We start from the raw sequence: 22,975 nt of genomic DNA on the forward strand, positions 1-22,975 counted from the left end.
CCACTTGTGAAAGGATCAAGAACGAGAGGGCACAGATTAAAGGTAATTGGCAAAAGAAGCAAAGGTGATCTGAGGAAAAACTTTTTCACATAGGAGTGGCTAGGATCTGGAATGCACTGCCAGAGACTCTGGTGGAGGCAGGTTCAATTGAAGCATTCAAAAGGGAATTACACTGTTTTCTGAAAAGGAAGAATATGCTGGATTACGGGGAGAAGATAGGGGAATGGCACTAATTGAATTGCTCATTCAGAGAACCTGTGCAGATACAATGGGCTGAATGGTCACCTGTAATGTAACAAGCAGGTGATTCTGTTATTCATGCTACGAGCTGCAAAAGGAATTAGATAAAAATTAATTTAACTCTAATTTTCAATTTGTACCTTTTTTGAAGAGCAATAATACCCTTTTTATCAATGGATCTTGAGTTACACACAATATTCTAGATGGAATCTGACCAAATTTTATAAAGTAATAATGCAAACACTATTCATTCATACTCTATCCCTCTGCCACTGCAACCCAGTATCTTCTTTACAGTTTGCTGCAGTAAAAACACTGTGTTGTTGGTTCTTCTAAGACGCATCATAATTTTCCATCAGTGGAAGCCCAGCTAATGCAGGTGATATACTTTTCTATGACTGGCCCCAAAGCTTCTATCTAATCGGATGTGTTACGACCAGGTGAGCAAGGTGTCTAGGGGGTCTCTTGCTGTCTTCACCTGGTCTTATTGTAACCGGGTTTAAATTTAAACACACTGTGTTTGAAGCTCCCCTTTTTGTGAATCCGTTTTCACAGTTTCCAATTATCAGGCAAATAACTGAGCACAAAACAGGCTTTCTTTGGTTTAGAGCAGAAAGATGAAATTTATTAAACCTTAAACTTAACTCTAATTCGGATCACGCCTGCGATATACGACGTGCTCATGCTGGCATGCACACGCAATATAACAAGATAGGGACAGAAAAGAGTAGAAGAAGAGATAAATAGAACAGTTTGAGGCAATATCTTATTGTTTCTCGAGCTCGCCATGGTCCTTGATTGAAGTTATATTCTTGCTTTTCGTTGGGGCCCAGTAATCTTCCTAAAACTTTGTTCATGTGACAAACCTTTCTCTCTTTGAGTTTCACATGTCTTCAATGGTTTCAGTTCCCTGAGAGATAGGAAGGCATGCAGGAGGTGTTCTTAGTTCCAGGACAGCACATGGTGTTCTGCCTGGCAATTCCTTTGTTTGGGAGTTCCAGTTCAAAAAGCTCCCAGGGTGCTCAACAGGTTAGTCATGTGATTCGTTCCTTATTCGGAACAGGCTCTTCATATCCCTTGTTGGAGGCTCAAATTTCTCTGCCCCAGCCAGCTAGCCATGTAACTAAAACTAGTCTGACCACTTCTGTGTATTGGACAGCAACTGCAGAGTCACCATTGTTTCAACATAGGCTATTAGCATGGAAATGTCTTTCCAGTCAGAGATTGCAATTTTTAAAGTTTTAATGTTCATGTGGCAAAATAATGTGTACCTCAGTCTTGGTAGGTTTGCCTGACAGATGCATACCCTAAACCGGAAAGGTTTTTTGTTTTGTGTCAACCAAATAGGTAGCTTTTCGAGAAGTGCAGGTAAAAATGACAGTCTACAAGTACTTAGTGTGCTGCAACTCACATCCTGCTGCTCAAAGACTCAAACTTACTTCTTTCTTCTATGCAGAACCTGTACAGATACCACAAGAGAACATCACGGTGGATAACAATGGGACAGTGGACACGTTGATTGTCTCCTGGTCTCCTCCACCTGGCAAAGTAGAAAAATTCTTTGTCGTTATTCTAGATGTAAACAGCTCAGAAACGCAAGTTGACAGCACAGATTCCACATCGCCTATAACATTCACCAATCTTCGACCTGGGCGAAAATACAGCATCACTGTGATTACAAACAGTGGACCTTTCAACGTAACCTCTGACAGTGTGCAGGGTATAACAGGTATGTGGAATGTAAGAAAATCAGTTTAGATTGAATCCCTGTATCTGTAATATGGCAGGAGCTTCAACTTCTCAAATGGTAAAAATTAACAAGAACTTAACCAAGTACCCTCTACAAAGAACTATGGAGCATTTATGTTTTCACTACCATGGGATGCTACACATATTGCCTTCTAGGTGGAACAGAATCACTATATTGTGGCCTTTGCTGTGTTAACCCTTTGCTTGTGTAAAGATTATAACACGGTGACCATGTGAAGTCTGCTTGCTGTCATTCTATCACATGTCAAAATACTCACATTGTTGGTTAATTTCTTCAAATATTTACAGCTTCAAGGCCATGACCCACAGAATCTGTGGATTTAGTCCAGTAACAAAGCAGTACCTATGCTGATTCTGTATTACATCAGCGCACTGGAGCAGTAATATCCACATTAAAAACTTGATCAGCGCTCTTGAGTATGAACATGCTTCTCATAATTTTAGCTGTTGAATTTCTCTAAAGGGTTGCAAACCAGACCTTGTGAAACAATATGTCAAAATATGACAACAAAATCTCCTAATTCGGTGCCACATGAAACTTAACAATGGATACTAGCAACCAGCTGCTACGATAGTTGTACAAAGAGTAGTAGTAAACAAAATCCTCTGTTGCACTTTTACAGAAGTAAAGCAGGAAACATCCATCCCTGAGTTAATCATAGCATTCCTCTGTCCCACTGCCATTCTCACCCATGCAGTGGAACCTCTAATCCAGCTCTATAACACACTGGCCAATTATCGTGAAATAAAAACAGAAAATGCTGGAAATACTCAGCAGGTCAGGCAGCATCTTTGGAGAGAGAAACAGTTAACATTTCTGGTCAGTGACCTTTCTGATGAACAGTTCTAATGAAATGTCACTGACAAACACTGGTACAGATGCAAGTAATTTTTTTGTATCTTTTTCCCCCTGCTCAGGACCCAACATTCCTGGGAGTATCAATGTGACCAACTTCAGCACCAATTCCATCTCACTAAACTGGGGAGAACCTGCGGACATGGATGTTGGAAGTTATACCTTCAATGTCACCTACCATGACGATTCCATTGCTAAGTCTGTATCAGTAAATATAAACTCTACCACAATTTCAAACCTTACTTCTGGAACTAATTATACCATTTCCGTGGCCACCGTTGGACCTGGCAGTTTGCAAAGTGACTTTGTGTCGATAGCTCACTTCACCAGTAAGTGTAATTTCCATTCTGAATTCCCAAAGGGAGTTTAAAATAGGTAACTCCTTCTTTCCCCCTTTCTTGTGTGTATCCACACCAGCCTCAGCGTGAAATCATGACTTCTGAAAGCTGGCTGTAAATTACTTAGGCTGACTTTCTCTGCAAAGTGCCCAGCACCCTCTTACTACTTCCTTTCATGGTTGAACTCAAGTCACTTAACATATGAGTGATGCAAAATGAACCTCGTACCATCACTCACTGGCACAATACATTTAATGCTTAGGTGCACTGGACTGTCTTGGTGATTGTATTTTTTTTCCTTCTGTCCAAGCATTATAACTCTAATTTTTTTATTGTTTGGTTATTAATATGCTTGTTTAATTATGTTCTTTCACCTCATTGATCCTGGGAAAGCCAGTGTATGTTGAAGATGTTGCCTGTCTCTGGCAAAACAAGACAGCACTTTGCAGTTTTCTATCATCTGGGTGTCACACATGTGAAAAGTTACTGCATAACTGTTCTCAATTTTAAGAGCTTGTATTTTATTGCTGCCTCCATTTGCACAATAGGAAGCAATGTGTTCAGTTAGATTACTAATGGTTAAGTGAATACAAGTGTTAAAGAGTAGGAGATCAAATTTTATTTGGCTTGTGTTTCAGTTCTGCCAAAGAAAACTTCCAATTTGGTTTGGTGTTTGCTCTGCTGTTTGCTTAGCCTAGTCACTTACTATCAAGCCCATCTCTACTACATGCTAATACTTCCTATTGAGTTGTGAAATCTTGCCCTGTTTACAATTCTCTAAGTAGGTTTCTATCATGCCCACAACAGTAGCACCATGCTGGTCAAAGACAAAAACTGTGACCATAGGTCACTGTCCTTCCTCATATTTGTTGACCACCTGGTGACTATTCCATCTTCCCAGAGTGCGTTTCTTCTAAAATTCACACGCATGGCATTGCTGTCTCATGGTTTCATTCTTGCCTTCCATTATATAACCTCTAATAAATAACTTCTATAATAACTCTAATAACTTTTCTCTTCATTTATACGCTGTAAGGCTGTTGCTTTTGTCTCCAGCTGCTTGTCCAACATTAAAGCCCAGATAAGTCACAAATGTTCATATAACTGAAATATCCTCTCAAAATCCTGAAAACTCTTATTTGACTCCATCATCATCCCTGGCTGACACCTCAGAGTAATCCCAATGGTACTAAATCTTGTCATGTTGCTCAAATCTAAGCCCATATTTTCTCCACTATCTAATCTAAGGTGGTGCAAGTTGAAGATGTTGTCAGTCTCTGGCAAAACTTTCTTTCACCTGCAAATTATTGTTCACTTCTGCCCCATTTCTCCCCCTCCATTTCCAAAACAACAATGTACATCACCTTAAACTCAATTTATTCAACCTTTTCTTTGCATCTATCCCTGTTTCCACCCTCCACGAGCCATTACTTATCCAAAATTGCACAGCCCAGGTTTCACCCTAACAAAGGCCACAATCCTCTCAACCCTCATCTTCCTATGCTCCATTAGATTCCTATACACCATGGAATCAATTTTTAAGATCCACACATTTAAATTGCTGCATGGATTTACCCATACCCTTACAATAGCAATCTCCAGATGCATGTCCTTGCATGTGCTTTCCACATCTCGAGCATCGGCTTCCTCTTTGTTCTCTGCTTCAACATTGATAGCTACTCCTTCAACAAAAATACTCCATCATTCAACACCATCATCTTGTCACCTCTCTGCTTGCCTGCAGAAATCTCCTTAACACCTTTTTCTGACTCAACTTTTGCCCCATCCTAACCCCTCTCTTCATTCTCTCTTTCCTGTGCACTCTCTGCTCTTTCTTGTCCACCACTTGTAAAGTATTCAGAGTTGTCTCTGTATGTGAGGAATGCTTTAGAGTTGAACCCAATAGATTTCCCTTTTGTGGGAGAAAACATCGTAGTGAAATTGTTAGAAATTTCTCTTAAGTAGACGAGCTTTCTTTGCAGATCTTAACCCAGGATAACACATCTCACTCCTTGGATCTGTGCAACCGTCTATCTCTTATCTCAGAGGTGTTACCAGTTCTCTGATTCCCTTTTACTACATTCGCACAGTCGAAGTTTCCAATGAACTAGTTTTGTAGTACAAGAAATTGATCAAAAACAAGGGTGAGGTTCAAATATCCTTCACCTCTAGGAGGTCAGTAAGGTTGATTTATGAAAATGGGGTGGACCTCTTAAAAGAAAGTTATTTGATCCAGGTACTAAAGTTAAAACTCCATATCATGTGTGGAAACCCAGACTTCCAGGATTCCTGCTTGCTGTTGAACCCCCTGCTCCCAGCATATTGGCAAGTGAAACTCCCCCCTGCGTCTCTCACTAAGGATTCTTCAATCTGATTGATTAAGAAAGCATACAGCTGTTTGCCCTGTTCACAATTCCCCTATAGAAGGCGCAGTGCTATTTTGGATTTCTAATTACTGCAACTTACAGCACATAAACCCATAGAAAGTCTGTGGGCAAATGTATGTACAGTGAACAGCCGGCACCATTCATTCGCTGCTGACCGCAAAATCTGGGCCATTATCGGTTTATGTAGAATGGTTATCACCAATAATTGGTTTACTTGAATTATTATTTTCTATAGTTCAATGATTGATTAACAAAATAGATCATTCTTTTCAACAGAACCAAACCCAGTGACGAATATACAGGTTGTCAATGTTGGCACTAACTCCATAACTTTGAATTGGACACAACCAATAGAATATAGAAATGAGTATTCATATATGGTCATGACAAAGGAAAGCTCAGCATCTACCAGTGACAATGGAAATGTAACTGTAAAATATGAAAACATTACTGTGGGAGATCTGATCCCTGGAATCAACTACACTTTCACTGTTATCACACTGGCTGCAGATGGCACCCCAGCTAAACCAGTGATAACATCCAGCTACACAAGTAAGTACTGCAGAGTGTGGCACCGCATGAAGTAAATTGTATTAAAAACTTTCTTTTACAAATTTCCCCTCTTGTCTTCTGAGATGGTAACTCATGCTATGGTGCAGTTTCGAATGCGCTGACAGTTCCCCAGTACATCGTCAAAGTGACGACTTATCACTTGTATGCCTAGACAGCGAGTATGGAGGATGTTGTAGCCAAGCCCAACACATTGTCCACTTGCAATCCACCCCACCTGCATATTCCAGCTGGAGTGATGGAATAACAAACTGTAGCAGGGAACCCTAAGGGAATTTTTCCCTGACGTGATATCCCAGGTAAACTCAGCACAAATTATTAATCAAATAGGGGCTATCTTTGTGGCACAGAGCCACTCCACAAGGTACGATTATCCACTGATTCAAAACTTCAAGTGTTTTTAAAATTCTGACTACAGTGGTGTATCCTTACACATATGAGGTTTCTTTTAAATTTTGCTCCTTGGAAAATATTTGTGCTATTGCAATGAGGAATTGGCGAAGTGAAAACTTTGCAGTTTATTGTTCAGTACCATTATTAAGGGTTCTCGACTCAAGTATGGTATATTTTAGATGCAGAGTTTCCCTGCCTCTCTATATCTCGGGTTAGATGCTTTGCAAATTACAGCTGAGATTACATTGCCCACAAAGCATTCAGCTCTAGAAATGGCTGAGAACAGAGAGAAAGCAGCTCTTTTTGCACAACCCCAACAGCCCGACTGTATCCCAACAACAGATACCTCAATAGTATGAATTTTCTTTGTTAGGGGAGCTCCGAATAAAACTCGCAGTGTCTTTTTTTCCCACAGGGCAATACAACTTGTCCTCTAGGTAGGATGTATTAGTAGCCCAGATTATGTAACAAGACATTCCAGTCAGATAAACTTTCCTCGGGTGGGGTAATCCCGAGCAAGCTGACATAACCTTAAAATTTAAGCCAGGCTATTCAGGAAGAAAATCAGGAAGCATTTCTTCTTGCAAAGGGTAGCAGAAATCTGGAATTGTCTTCCTCAAAAGGCTTTAGATGCTAGCACATTTGAAGCTATCATAACTGAGATTGAAAGATTTTTGTTAGATAAGGATATCAAGGGATATGGAGTAAAGGCAAGTGGGCAAATAAAGCTGAAGTACACATCAGCCATGATATAATTGAATGGCAGCTCTCGCTCCAGGGCTAGGTGGCCTATTGCTGTCCTAAGTTCTTATTCTGTGATTGACAGTTCATCGCCAACCTCTGCACAGTGTTCTTTTGTCTCTGAATACTGCTGGAAGATTCAAATTTCTTTCAACCCCACAGAACCTGTACAGATACCACAAGAGAACATCACGGTGGATAACAATGGGACAGTGGACACTTTGATTGTCTCCTGGTCTCCTCCACCTGGCAAAGTGGAGAAATTCTTTGTCGTTATTCTAGATGTAAACAGTTCAGAAAGGCAAGATGGCAGCACAGATTCCACATTGACTATAACATTCACCAATCTGAGACCTGGGCGAGAATACAGCATCACTGTGATTACGAACAGTGGACCTTTCAATGTAACCTCTGACAGTGTGCAGGGTATAACAGGTATGTGGAATGTAAGAAAATACGTTTCGATTGAATCCATGTGATTGTAATGTGGGTGAGCTTCATTTTATCAAAAATGATTTAAAAGATTAATAGCTTGTTGAGCACCCCCTGAAAGTGCTATTGAACTTGAATCACTGTAGTAGAGGAATCTATAACATTTGTTTGGCCCAGATACAATACATTTGTGGGTGTCACCCAAAAAGAAAGACAGACTGGCATTTAGATGGTGCTTTTCATGACCTCAGGATGCCCCAAAGTGCTTAACAGCCAATGAAGTACTTTTGAAGAATAGTCACTGTTATAATGTAGGGAAATAAGAAATTATGAATATTAGTGTATCATTGGCAGATGCTGGTTGTCAGTAAAGCTTTTCAGTATGCATTTTAATGTAATACAGGAGTTCTCTTGTCCCAGCAACAAGTTTGATTGTCATCTACATATCAACCTTTCCTTGAGCTGGGGTTTGACCAATGGAAATATACAATGATTAAGTCATAAGATTTGTTTACTAAGCTAGTTTTGACCTGCATTAATTTGGAGATGCCTGTTGTTTTGATAAACCTTACTTCACTTGAATCTAAATTAATAGGCAGAAGAAATGTTTCCACTCCAGATACTGGATGGGATTTTAACTCGTGTATCAAGGGCGAGGTGATTAGCTGTGCAGTATCTTCAATTGGAGACTTCAATTAATGTCTCTTTAAGTCCCAACCCCTCCTAACATCTTCATGTCCCATTACTGTAGGACTTCTCTATCCCTTTATAGACAGATTTGGCGCTGTTCTGAAATTCCGATACCAGTCCTAAGTCTTGGCGACCTCAAGTAGTGCTTCAAATTGGTAGGAGCATTTCCGAGTTGAGGAAGATCAAGCTGACCAATATCTCAAAACCCTTTAGGAATTTGAATACACTGGTACAAGTGGAATAATGATTTTGTATTTTTCCCTACTCAGTTCCCAACATTCCTGGGAGTATCAGTGTGACCAACTTCAGCACCAGCTCTATCTCACTAAACTGGGGAGCACCTAAGGACATGGATGTTGGAACTTATACCTTCAATATCACCTACAGCGATGGTTCTAGTACTAACTCCATTATGGCAAATACAAACTTCACCACAATTTCGAATCTTACTTCAGGAACTGAGTACACCATTTCTGTGGCCACCATTGGACCTGGACAATTGCATAGTGACTTTGTGTTAATAAATCACTTTACAAGTAAGTGTAACAACAAATCTGAAATGTGGTATTCCAAAGAGAGTCTTAAAAATCAGGAGCACTTTGCCATGTATATAATTCCCTTTGTAAGAAAATAGTGAGGAATTTTCTCAATGGAAAAGCTTCTGAGTAAACGTGTTTAGAAGTGGGTGAAAAATCTTAATGCCAATCTTCATTTAATAACGTATTTAAACTTGAAATGTGCTCTGCTCAATGTGAGAATGCCCTTGTCGGTCATGCCATTTTTGATCAATGTTTGTTCAGATCACTGCCTTGAAATAGTGCTCCTACTTGGGTTTGCTGTATCAATTGGCTTTAATTTATTTGATGGCGCTTATTTTGGATGAGTCAGAATAAACATGCAATAACTGTTGTATTACGAGCGCCTCTGAGAAAGGAACAAAACTGCAAAATAAATGTGCAACAGCCCAGGAATGTAGCACGCTTCAGTGTAAATAAAGGGGAATGGATATACTACCGGACCAGTAATCCAGAGGCCTGGCCTAATAATCCAGAGACTATGACTTAAAAAACACCCATGACAGTTTGGAAGTTTGAATTCAATTTGGAAACAGATCTGGAAATAAAAAGTTGGTATCATAATAATGTGACCATGAAGCTGTCTGACTATTGTAAAACCCAACTGGAAGGAAGTCTGTTCCCCCTTGCATGGTCTGGTCTGTACGTGACGCAGGTTCCACATCAATATGGTTGACTCCTGACTGCCTTCTGAAGTGGCCTTGCAAGCCACTCAGTTGTATTAAATTACTACTTAAGCTGCCCACCACAACTTTTCAGAGGCAACTAGGGATGAGCAATAAATGCTGACCTTGCCAGTGTCGCCCATATCCTCGGAATGAATAATACATTTTTAAAAATGTATTCTACTAGCTCCTTTAAATGGGTTTCCTTGTTTCTTCAACTAAACTGATAGATGCCCATTATAAATGGACTTGCCCCAACTGCAGTTAATATTTCATTTAATGATTCTGGTGCAGCTTGGCTATGTTGGAAAGTAACGAGAGTTTTCAAGTCATGTTTGGTCTTGCAGGAGACACTAACTGGAGACATTCCTAATTTATTATCCTGATTCCTCTTTTTTATATATAAATTGATTTTTGATTGGCAGTGATCACTGATGGGGGCAGGTATCTGTGCCTGTGGTAACACATGCATATTGTGTTCAGGCTAATACAGCCCCCACAGATGATAGTCGAAAGTGCGCTGAGTAAGAAGTCTGTGTGCTGTTTTCCCGATCAACTAGAATACTGCAATAGTGTGATTCCTTTCTAAGATCAGAGCTCTCATTGATCTGAAGCTTGCAGACACCGTGAACAAAATGAAGTTTTATTTTGTAATGTAAAAATGTGTCGTCATTTGGATTCAGAGAGGCACTGGCCGGGGGCTCTGATATCCTTCTATAATAGTTCTTTCATTTAACTCCAGCTTGATTTGATTAGAATTTTGAAAGATCATCTGATAGCCCCTTGGTGGCACTGCCCTTGTTAATACCCACAACATATCTGTTCAATTGTTTTCCTCAACAGAGCCAAATCCCATTAAGAGTCCACAAATAGTGCAGATTGACACAACCAGCATAACCCTGAGTTGGGCAAGACCAGACCAGTATAAAGCTGAGTATCGGTACAGGGTGCTGACAGATGGAAGCCCAGCACCCACGGGTAATAATGGAAATCAAACTGTAACAAACGAAAATGTTACCATGATGGGATTAACACCTGGAACCAACTACACATTTTCCATTATCACACTGGCAAATGATGGCACTAAAGCAGATCCAGTTGCTGTAGCCAATTACACAGGTAATCACACTAGCATGAGAATCAAATTATGCATGATATTGTTAGTTAAGTTTTGAAACTGGTGTCCATTCTCATTCCCAGGTCACGTAGAGGTGGTGCTGCTTTTAAGCCATACACCATGAGGATCCTGTGCTCAACCCATAGTCTGTGATGAGTTAGCTGATTTCAGTGGGACAGTGATTGGAAGTGTTAAATTGACTTCTGTTTTTGCAGGAGAAACTAGGGTTTGTGTGTGTGGGGTCAGGTTTGGTGGTGATGGTTCAAACTATAGATGTTTGCTAAATGGGCACATTGATGAATGGACACTGGATTGGAGTATTTGAGAGTTTCTGCTCTTTATAGAATCATATCCCAAGATGAATTATTGGCTTCAAAATAAGAGGTATAGGAACATCTATACCAGTGGCATTAAGTTGGGGGGTGAGTTTGTCTCCACAACTGCCCAATAACTATCTTTCCTCATATGAGGAACGAAATAAAGATTTAATATGAGGAAGAAAGACAAAATATAGAAACGGTGGAGAGTTTGATCCACGGCCCAGATCTGTCACGGGACATATCATTGGCACAGTCTTAGAACTGGGCCACTGCAGCTTTGAACAATGTGTGCTCATCTTTATGCCTCACTTTAAAAGACTTTTAGGGCAGGATTTTCACCTGATATGGGAATGGCAACAGAGGCGGGCACATAATTTCCCACCAACATGCTAGTTTGCGGGCACCCTCCCACCCCTGAACCATTTTCTGGAAGGCCAGATTGGGGGTGAAAAGGCTATCTGCCCACAAGCTGTGGATAACCAATTGAGGTAATTAAAAGGCCAATTAAGGCCATTGTTCAGAGGCTGACTGGAATTTTCCCACAGCATCGGGAGCATGGCAGCTGCCTGGCTCTCACGGGAGGCAGACAGGGGATCAGCGTTCCAGGAAGACGTTGAGGCACTCCCTTACCTGCGGTGGCATGCTGCAGCTCTTTCTGTACTGGAGGACCTCCTATTGACCCTCCAGCTTCAAGAGCCTGCCCACTATCCTCAATTAAATGATGAACGTACCCTCTGGCTATTAATTGACCAATCCAGGCAAAATTGATGTCTGGTGACTGCACCTGACACGGTGCAGAATTGGGATCCACATTTGACCCCAACATCGGGGTCATGACCCAAAATGGAAAATCCTTGGGATCAAAATGGAGTGAAGTACATGGGAGCTCCCAATGGTGGTACAACAGAGAGCTGCAAGTTTACATATCAAGTCAGGCACATATGGAAGTATTTGATGATGGTCAGTCACTTTGCAAAATACCCAAAGGGAAAGGCGGAAGAAGGGAAAATGGTTGAGACAGTCATTCATGCTGCTGTTGAGCAACCCAAGCATCAATCAGGACTTGGAATCTGAAAACAGATCATCTGTAGTCACCTGCAGAGGCCTGAAATAGGGAGAGAAAATGTCTCAGGAATGCATCCAGCCACAGTGGTTAACATTTAGAGATGAATCTTTTTTGTTAAAAATGAATGAATATAATTGGAACCCCTTCCCTTACAATTGTGGAAAAAAAATCTTTGAACAGACTGAGTGAATTGGAGAACTGAGACTGTGCTTACCTTACCTCAAATGTTCCATGTTCTGTGTCTGCTTGCCCAGACCCCAGAGATCAACAGCAGCAAAATTGTTAAGGGGCTTGTCCGGTGCAGAATGGAATTTTTAAACTTTATTTCAGTGTACCCGAACAGTCTTGTGCACGTTAACACACAGCTGTCGGGTTTGCCACAGGGCCAAATAAAATTTATTTGTCTTTGTCTGAAAGCAGTTATGAATGGACCCTCTTGCACTGGTGTTAGTGATGGACCTTCATTGTTCCTGCATAACCCCTTTCATCCTCATCGATGCTGCTGGCCCTGTAACGAGCTGCCTGCTCTCTTTGGCAAGGCAGCAGCAGCCCCCGACATTTACTTTTTAAAAAGAGCACTGCGAGAGTGACGCTGCTGGGGTACAGGGTCAGGACTTGAAATTCACCCAGGTGTCGGTTTCCTGACCCCAATTTGAAAATCCGGTCCTGGGTAGCTAAATGAGAGAAAATTCTATTCGCGAGTGCTAATATCCTTCATTTTGCGTGCATAAATAAGCCCTACAAAAACTATGACAAAATTCTTTTCATTTAAAAGATTTGCTGAAGTATAGGAACATTATCGAGCCTATTCATTTAATATTCAATTGAATAGCAAACAAAGGGATCTCAAACACTCCAATAGATGAATTGAGAGAGGCGTGACAAAAATTAAGGCTGGAATTCTACGCCCCTCCCAGGAGCGGACTGGAGACGGTTGGGGGGGTGGGGGGGCGGTGGCAGTAAAATAAAGTGGGAGGCAGGGAGTACTGTTTGCATCACCTACCCACCCCTGCTGCCATTTTATCAACAGTGGGGGAGTTGGCAAATGACCCACCTGCCCCAGGCCAATTGAGGCCCTTAAGTGGCCAATTAATTGCCACTTAAGGGCCTCCTGCTGCCACTGATATTTTAACAGCAGCAGCTGGGCACTTTGACAGCTGAGAAGGCCAACCAGTAATGCTAGGCAGCCCCTTTGCGGGCCCGGGGAGGTGGGGGTGGACCATCCTGATCGGGCACCCTGTGCCCCACAAAGACCCACCACCACCCCCCACAAAGCAGCACAACCCGCCCCCGTTAGATCATGGCCCCCCCACCCTCCTGATTGACCCCCAAACCCCTTGCCAGTGCCCAGCCAATTGTCCCCGGAAATGCGCAAAACCCTGCTTGCCTTATTCGGGGTCGGCATCCATACTGCTCCTCTCACTGGCTGCAGTCCCAACAGTGGCCAACATGCCCAGTGGTGCTGCTGGCCCACTGATTGGCTGACAGCTCTTGGAGGCAGGACTTCCTGCCTCAGAGGGACAGAAGTCCCATCCGAGGCCAATTTAAGGCCCTGGACCACACAAAATCACTGTGTGACTTCCAGTCCTGGCGGAGGCAGGCTGAACCCCAACTTTTAAGCTGGTGGCTGGTGTCTCCGCCTCCTTGTAAAATTCTGGCCTAAGTGTTTTTGTCCAGGTTTTGGTTTGGTGGCAGCTCCTTTTAAAGATAGTCATCATACACAAGCAGCTTGAAGAATAAAACAGTGGCTACTCAGATCCAGTACCAACCTTATCTCAATGCAGGCTTACAAGTTTTATCCATTGCAAGCTTCAGAGAGGAATAATTCAAACTTAATGCTGTGTGATTATTTCAGTTTATATGTGACCAACAGTTCCTTTTTAAAATTTGAGTGTTCAGATATTTATATGCTCGAACATCCCAGTAACACTCTTCCAGGATATAAAAAGGGCTTTTCTGTTCAGATCTGAGAGTCAATTTGAAATTCTGAGGAGAGTATTTTTGAGAACTTCTTAGAGGAAGAAGTTAGGATTAATATTGGCTTCGCAGTGTTGAGAAACTTAACAGGATATAATTTAAAAGCTATTTACAAAAGGTTAACGTAGTATTTAGAACTGTAATTCTTTTATTGGTCTTCCACTCAAATCGGGTATATGGATTTCTGCCATAAATATCTAATTATGTTGTATGTGTGTTTCTTGATTTTTTTCCCCCCTTTTGTTAAATGAAATTTTTAAATAGTTTAAAACTTAAAATGAGGTCTGATGGTTTAATGATCTATTCACTGATGGGAGATCCTGTAAAGGTATAGATTAAGTTCAGTAGCTAAAAGTAATCAACAGACTTGGAGGATAAATTTTCCTTTTCTGCATTCCTGATTCATCCCAGAAAAACACACTGTGAAGTTACACATCACTGGTTCTTAAATGAATGGGTGAAAGAATCATTGGCTCAGGACGTGCAATTTTCTGGTATGCACCATGAAATACAGAAGTTGAAAATCTCCAAATGTTTTATTTCTGTTAACCTGGGCAATGTTCATGGGAGCTTACTTAGATCTCAAAGGTATGAAGAGTTGGGTTTTTCCTATGGACGCCAAAATAATCTAGAAGATGTAGGGTAGAAAATGTTCCGACACAACAAATGATATGTTCACAGCGCCCAGCCAGGAGGATAGTGAAAATGGTGAGCTTGAGCCTACATGGTAGGAGGGGGTGAATGCATCAAAATCAGCTCTCTCACTTCTATACTGAGAACCTAATGATGGTGTTATTGCTGAGATGGAGGCAGCATACTAGTGACATTATGATGGCATGTTCCACTGTCATGCGCTAATATTGTTTTATTTCTAAATAGAACCTGTGAAAATACCATTGGAAAACATGTCTCTCAGCAATCAGGGCACAACTGATTCATTGACCATTTCATGGATCCGTCCACCAGGAGGTGTTGAGAGCTTCACCATTGACATTGAAGATTCTCTAAACCCAACAGCATATAAGAACAGCACCACTGTATCATCATCATCAAATAACACAGCCTTCCACAGCCTGCGCCCCGGAAGATTGTACAGTGTAACTGTGACAACAATAAGTGGGCCCCATCACATAACTTCAGATTCTATAAGCAAAGCCACAAGTAAGTGCAGAGTATATTATAATTGCTCTTTTCTTTCCAAATTTATAAGGAATCAAACTATAACTGGACTGTGGCACTGAACTAATTTCTTTTTCACATTATCCAGTCTTTACTCAGCTACATCCACAATTTTTCTCAATCCCTCTGTCCCTTTGACAAAATTAGATTCTCCAGTCTCAGTCGTCACCACCAGAACCTCTGCTTTCTTAAACAGTGACCCAACTGCTCCCTTCCATTTGGCTGAACATTTGATTCCTGCAGTACTTCTCTTCTAATTATACTTAGAAAATAAGGTGTTGCGAAGCATTAAGGTAGATAAATCCCCAGGGCCTGATGGGATCTACCCTAGAATACTGAGGGAGGCAAGGGAAGAAATTGCTGGGGCCTTGACAGAAATCTTTGCATCCTCATTGGCTACAGGTGAGGTCCCAGAGGACTGGAGAATAGCCAATGTTGTTCCTTTTGTTTAAGAAGGGTGGCAAGGATAATCCAGGAAATTATAGACCGGTGAGCCTTACGTCAGTGGTAGGGAAATTATTAGAGAGGATTCTTCGGGACAGGATTTACTCCCATTTGAAAACAAACGAACTTATTAGTTAGAGACAGCATGGTTTTGTGAAGGAGAGGTTGTGTCTTACTAATTTTGAGTTTTTTGAGGAAGTGACGAAGATGATTGATGAAGGAAGGGCAGTGGATGTTATCTATATGGACTTTAGTAAAGCCTTTGACAAGGTCCCGCATGGCAGACTGGTACAAAAGGTGAAGTCACACGGGATCAGAGGTGAGCTGGCAAGATGGATACAGAACTGGCTCGGTCATAGAAGACAGAGGGTATCAGTGGATGGGTGTTTTTCTGAATGGAGGGATGTGACTAGTGGTGTTCCACAGCGATCAGTGCTGGGACCTTTGCTGTTTGTAGTATATATAAATGATTTGGAGGAAAATGTAGCTGGTCTGATTAGTAAGTTTGTGGACGACACAAAGGTTGGTGGAGTTGCGGATAATGATGAGGATTGTCAGAGGATCCAGCAGGATATAGATCGGTTGGAGACTTGGGCGGAGAAATGGCAGATGGAGTTTAATCCGGACAAATGTGAGGTAATGCATTTTGGAAGGTCTAATGCAGGTGGGAGGTATACAGTAAATGGCAGAACCCTTAGGAGTATTGACAGGCAGAGAGATCTGGGTGTACAGGTCCACAGGTCACTGAAAGTGACAACGCAGGTGGATAAGGTAGTCAAGAAGGCGTACAGCATGGTTGCCTTCATCGGTCGGGGCATAGAGTATAAAAATTGGCAAGTCATGTTGTAGCTGTGCAGAACTTTAGTTAGGCCACACTTAGAATATTGCGTGCAATTCTGGTCGCCACACTACCCGAAGGACGTGGAGGCTTTGGAGAGGGTACAGAGGAGGTTTACCAGGATGTTGCCTGGTCTGGAGGGCATTAGCTATGAGGAGAGGTTGGAAAAACTCTGATTGTTTTCACTGGAACGACGGAGGTGGAGGGGCGACATGATAGAGGTTTACAAAGTTATGAGCGGCATGGACAGAGTGGATAGTCAGAAGCTTTTTCCCAGGGTGGAAGAGTCAGTTACTAGGGGACATAGGTTTAAGGTGCAAGGGGCAAAGTTTAGAGGGGATGTGCGAGGCAAGTTTTTTTATACAGAGGGTGGTGAGTGCCTGGAACTTGCTGCCAGGGGAGGTGGTGGAAGCAGATATGATAGCGACGTTTAAGAGACATCTTGACAAATACATGAATAGGATGGGAATAGAGGGATATGGGCCCCGGAAGTGCAGAAGGTGTAAGTTTAGGCAGGCATCAAGATCGGCGCAGGCTTGGAGGGCCGAATGGCCTGTTCCTGTGCTGTACTGTTCTTTGTTCTTTGTTCTAAGGTAGCATGTATGGGTCTCAGAGTTGCCTCTCTTTTTATAGGATATGTGAAACATTTCCTCTTCCAATCCTACTAAGACCCCCAGATTTCTTCCTCTGTAATATTAACTGTGCTGGTGCTGCTTCCTCCAACTGTCCCACCCTTGGCTCTTTGTTGTGCAACAGTAGCAGATAAACATCTGTCCATTTACATTTTGTTACTATAGAACCGCAGAGAAATTATGGTACAGAGGAGGCCATTCAGCCCGTCATGTCCGAACAAACTAGCCGCCCAATCTAATCCCACCTTCCAGCACTTGGTCCATCGCTGTGCAGGTTACAGCACTTCAGGTGCATGCCCAGGTACCTTTTAAAAGAAATGAGGGTTTCTGCCTCCACCAGCGTACCTGGCAGTGAATTCCAGACACCCACCACCCTCTGTGTGGAAAAGTGTTTCCTCATGTCCCCTCTAATCCTTCTACCAATCACCTTAAATCTGTGCCCCCGGTAATTGACCTCTCCGCTAGGGGAAATAGGTCCTTCCTGTCTACTCTATCCAGGCCCCTCATAATTTTGTACACCTCAATTAAGTCACCCTTCAGCCTCCTCTATTCTAAGGAAAACAACCCTAGCCTATTCAATCTTTCCTCACAGCTGCAGCTTTCAAGCCCTGGTAACATTCTTGTAAATCTCCTCTGTACTCTCTTCAGAGCAATTATGTCCTTTCTGTAATGTGACCAGACTCTACGCAATACTCCAGCTGTGGCCCAACCTGCATTTTATACAGTTCCAGCATTACATCCCTGCTTTTGTATTCTATACCTCAGCCAATAAAGGAAAGCATTCCATATGCCTTCTTCAACCATTCTATCTACCTGTCCTGCCACCATCAGGGACCTGTGGACATGCACTCCAAGGTCGCTCACTTCGTCTACCCCTCTCAATATCCTCTCGTTGACTGTGTATTCCCTCGCTTTATTTGCCCTCCCCAAATGCATTTCCTCACACTTCTCTGGATTGAATTCCATTTGCCACTTTCCCGCCCACTCAACCAAACCATTGATATCAGTCTGGAGTCTATGGCTATCCTCTTCACTATCAACTACACGGCCAATTTTTGTGTCATCAGCAAACTTTCCAATCATGCCTCCAACACTGAGCCCTGTGGAGCGCCACTGCAAACAGCTTTCCATTCACAACAGCATCCATCGCCAACTACCCTTGGTTTCCTGTCTCTGAGCCAATTCTGGTTCCAAACTGCCACATTCCCCTGTATCCCATGGGCTTTCATTTTACTGAGCAGTCTGCCATGCGGGACCTTGTCAAATGCCTTACTAAAAATCCATGCAGACCACATCCACTGCACAACGCTCATCAATACTTCTTGTTACTTCCTCAAAAAACTCAATTAAGTTAGGAATACATGACCTTCCCTTAACAAATCCATGCTGACTGTCCCTGATTAATCCATACCTTTCTAAGTGGCAGTTTATCATGTCCCTCAGAATTGATTATAACGAGTTACCCACCACCGAGGTCAGACTGACCAGCTTATAATTATTTGGCCTATCCCTCACACCTTTTTTAAACAACGGTACAATGCTCACAGACCTCCAAATGTCTGGTACCTCGCCTGTACCTAGTGAGGATTTGAAGATGATCCTCGGTGCTATTTCCTCCCTGGCTTCCTTTAACAACCTGGGATGCAATCCATCCAGCCCTGGCAATTTATCCACTTTCAAGGATGCGAGACTCTCTAGTACTTCCTGCCTCATTATGCTTGTCGTATCTAATATTTCACACTCCTCCTCTTTAACTACACTGTCTGCATCAACCCTCTCCTTTGTGAAGACAGAGACAAAAAACTCATTCAGAACCCTGCCCATATCTTCTGCATCCGTGCATAAGTTCCCTTGTGCATCTCTGATGGGCCTTACCCTTTCCTTAGTTTACCACATGCTCTTAATGTACAGATAAAACATCTTTGTATTTTCCTTGATTATACCTGCCAATAATTTTTCCTGTCCTCTCTTTGCTTTTCTAATTTCCTTTTTTACATCACCCCTGCACTTTCTATACTCCTGTAGGTTTTCTAAAGTATTAAGATTTTTGTGATCGTTATCAGCTTTCTTTTTCTGCTTTAACTTACCCTGCAAGCTTCTAGATAACCACGGGGCTCTAGATTTGGCAGTACCACCCTTTATCTTTGTGGGGATATGCCTGCACTGTGCCTGTAGAATCTCGCTTTTGAATGCCTCCCACTGGTTTGCCACTGGTTTTCCTTCAAGTAGCTATATCCAGTCCACTTTTGCCAGGTCACCTCTCAGCTTGGTAAAATTTGCCTTCCTCAGTTTAGAACCTTTACTCCTGTTTTATCTTTGTCCTTTTCCATGAATATGTTAAAACAAACTATTATGGTCACTGTCTCCAAAATAGTCATCCTCTTTTACTTCATCCACTTGCCCAGCTTCATTACCAAAGACTAAATCTAGAATTGCGCCCTCTGTCTACTCTACTGTCCAAGTTCCTAAACACTTATTTGTGTGAAACAGCAATTTGCCTGCACTCAATGTGCAATCTAGTATATTGTATTTCCTGCGCATGATGCATCCTCCTTTCACACTGGGACTAGATTCAGATTAGGTGACTGTTTAGCCAGACAAGATTCACAAGTATGGCCCTGAGCTCCATGTAGTTCACCATATTAACTCCTCCTCCTTTTCTCATTGTGATCTTTCCATTTTCTTTTCACCCCCTAAGCTGTTACAATGCAGTTCAATGCAAGCTATAGGAATAGTATCTCACCCTGGGCGCTCTGTGATCTGAAGAATAACTTAAGCAACTTGTGTTACGACCGAGGCGGGAGTAATGCACTGTTAATTCAGTCCCACTACTCCATAGGTCACAGCATATTAGTAAAGTTTCCCACCTACCAGAAATTAGCCAAATCAAACACTTTATTTAACTCTCAGAATAAAACACACCAAACCAGGTTTCTTTAAACAGCAGAAAAATTAACTGTTTATTAATAAACTAAGTCTTTAAACAATAATGAGATAAATCAATAGGAATGAAAAGATTTAATTCCTTAATTTTCCTAACCTTCATACACACACATTCAAAAAACAATGGTTAACTGGTTTTAAAATGATGTTTGAAATTAGAACTGTTGCTTAGGAATAATAAAATAACTGGGTAACGTCTAGTAGGATATTTCCGGAACAGTGAGGTGTTCCAGAATCGAATAGTCAGATGCTACTCAATGTCTCTCTATGTGAGATTGATGAACAGTTTGTGATGGGCAGGCATTCAGGGCATTTCTGCTGCAGCAGGTGTCACACAGATCTCTCAATTTAAGGTGTAGCAACAGATCTGAAATTTTAAAGTAGCAGTCTAACAGTAAAAACTTTCTTGAGATTTCAGGAACTTCCAAATACACAAAAGGCAACAGGATTCATTCTGGAAGCAGAGATTTTCCAGAGACTGGAGACAATAGGAATTTTGCTACCTTCAGCAATGCAGGGTTCCTCTCAGCAAAGGAACTTTTCTCCACCGAGAGGAGCAACTCTTCTTTCTCTGGGTCTTTTCCTCTCTCCAGGCAGAGCACAGGCGGCATAGTGGTGCAGTGGTTAGCACCACAGCCTCACAGCTCCAGGGACCCGGGTTCGATTCCGGGTACTGCCTATGTGCAGTTTGCAAGTTCTCCCTGTGTCTGCATGGGTTTTCTCCGGGTGCTCCGGTTTCCTCCCACAAGCCAAAAGACTTGCAGGTTGATAGGTAAATTGGCCTTTATAAATTGTCACTAGTACAGGTAGGTGGTAGGGAAATATAGGGACAGGTGGGGATATTTGGTAGGAATATGGGATTAGTGTAGGATTAGTATAAATGGGTGGTTGATGTTCGGCACAGACTCGGTGGGCCGAAGGGCCTGTTTCAGTGCTGTATCTCTGATCTAAAAGCACAGCCCCAACTCAAATGTAAAATTCCATTTTTACAAGAGAAACAAGCATTCCTTCCAGGGAGAGTTCTTTTTCTGGTCTGCAAACACAGGTCTGCAACAGCAACTGGCTTTTAGCTGCTCACAGCTCCTTGATCTCTTTCATTCTGCAGAACTGAAACTGAAAGCTTTCAAAAGTGAAGTCACAAGACAATCATAAATCTTTCTATTGCTTGAATATGGGTTTTGCAGCCTGCACTTCAAATACCAAGTCAACATTCAGTCTCTGTTCACAAAAGCTCGTTTTTTTTCTTAGTCTTAAAGGAGCACCACCCTCTTTTTAAAAAAAAATCTCTTATGACACTTCAAACTTTAGTCATATTCCTCCTTCACTTTTGAGCTGAGCTAGTACAGTGGAGGCATCAATTTCATTTCTGTATCGCTGCCTCCAGAACACTATGGAAGCCTAGCACCCTTATACTGGGCCACACTGCACTGCCAGCTTCTTCCACTGTAGCCCATGAGAAGGGCCCCATGCAGGCATCCCAGGTGTGTGCCAGAAGCCTCAGAAGGAATGCCATCCTGACAATGTCTTACAGCCTACCAGTAGCTGTGACACCAGAATGTCTAATTTGGGCCAGGCAATGTCCAGACAACGAAAATGCATGTCACTTGACAAAGAGCAAGCACTGAACTGCAAGATTGGCCCTCAACTCATGTTATTTAAAGGGACAGGCACCTGATTATCACGTAGGGTTTTTTTTGGAATTCTTTTTGCTTAAGCTGGAGTTTGTGGAAGCACTATGAAGTGGTTTTGGATTTGGGTTTTGAGAGCTCGTGCTTATAGTCAGGGAGGTCAGAGGAGTACCTGATCCAGGTATGAAGGCTATGGTTGGAGTGCCTCTTGGTTTGCAACATGATCAGGAAATGGATCAGAGGATGTAAAGTGGAAATGCTCTGCATAGAGGAAGGACGAGCAGAAGGAAGAGGCATCCTAGACCCCTTTTAACAAGACATACTGTGAGAGAGCAGATTACCAGGCTCCGATTTGATTTTTGTTACTTTTCCAGACAACACGACCCCACCATTCCTCACTGTTACATCCATCTGAGACACCCATCACAGCATCCCCTTGGCTGCCATCCAACAATAAAATCCATCGACAAAAATCTTCACATGACATCTTTATTCATCAGCACAACCAATTACATAAGCAAAAATGAGTCGTTCGCCCTTGTGCAGTGCCTTAGCACCTGTCTTGCACAAAATAATTGTCACACAAAATATGTGTTTAATGTACGCGCAGTGCCAGTGTCTGAGCTGGGGGCTGGCATTGTGAGATCAAGTGAGGTCATTAAACTTCTTGCAGCACAGCTGCCAAGTCCTCAGAGCCAGACTCCAGGCATTCATCTCCCTGGCCACGTGCTCCCACTCCCTTCAGAGGCTACTATGCGAGGGCTCCTGGGACCTGTGGAAACATGGCCTCTCTTCTGGACTCCACCTGGATCACTAGTGCCACTAAATGTTGGAGCTCTCTACCTTACCTAGGTGCCATTTTTCTTGACATTCAGTGTGCCAAAATCATTGCTGTCAGCCTTCAGTTTAGTAGTTCTGCTTCCCTTTAAGAGGGACAGTCTGTCTTTAAGAGCTGGAAACTAACTGGAGCACATGCTAATCTCACACACTGTTAGGCCCCTCAATTTTGCAGTCAACCAGCCAGCAATACAGTAAACACTCTGCCCCACACTACAATCATGGTAATGAGGTACCAGCATGAAATTTATATGCTGGCCATCTCCAGCGGAACTAGCACAGGCAAGTGGTGGCTTTTGGTCCCTGCACCCGAAAACCAGGATAAGCCAAGTTTTGG

The 22,975-nt window shown here is 42.3% G+C and overlaps 1 protein-coding gene across 2 annotated transcripts in view; it reads left to right on the forward strand.

The window, feature by feature from the left end:
- ptprja (protein tyrosine phosphatase receptor type Ja) overlaps positions 1-22,975 on the forward strand; it is a 192,527-nt gene that overhangs the window by 87,564 nt on the left and 81,988 nt on the right. For both annotated transcript variants that reach the window (XM_068046060.1, XM_068046059.1), the window contains exons 10-16: positions 1,697-1,969; positions 2,929-3,195; positions 5,868-6,143; positions 7,458-7,730; positions 8,687-8,953; positions 10,501-10,776; positions 15,017-15,298. In XM_068046060.1, coding sequence (XP_067902161.1) covers positions 1,697-1,969; positions 2,929-3,195; positions 5,868-6,143; positions 7,458-7,730; positions 8,687-8,953; positions 10,501-10,776; positions 15,017-15,298 — 1,914 coding nt within the window. The remainder of the gene's footprint in view (positions 1-1,696; positions 1,970-2,928; positions 3,196-5,867; positions 6,144-7,457; positions 7,731-8,686; positions 8,954-10,500; positions 10,777-15,016; positions 15,299-22,975) is intronic.

The sequence above is a fragment of the Heterodontus francisci genome, chromosome 14, assembly GCF_036365525.1.
Source record: "Heterodontus francisci isolate sHetFra1 chromosome 14, sHetFra1.hap1, whole genome shotgun sequence".
NCBI lineage: Eukaryota > Metazoa > Chordata > Chondrichthyes > Heterodontiformes > Heterodontidae > Heterodontus > Heterodontus francisci.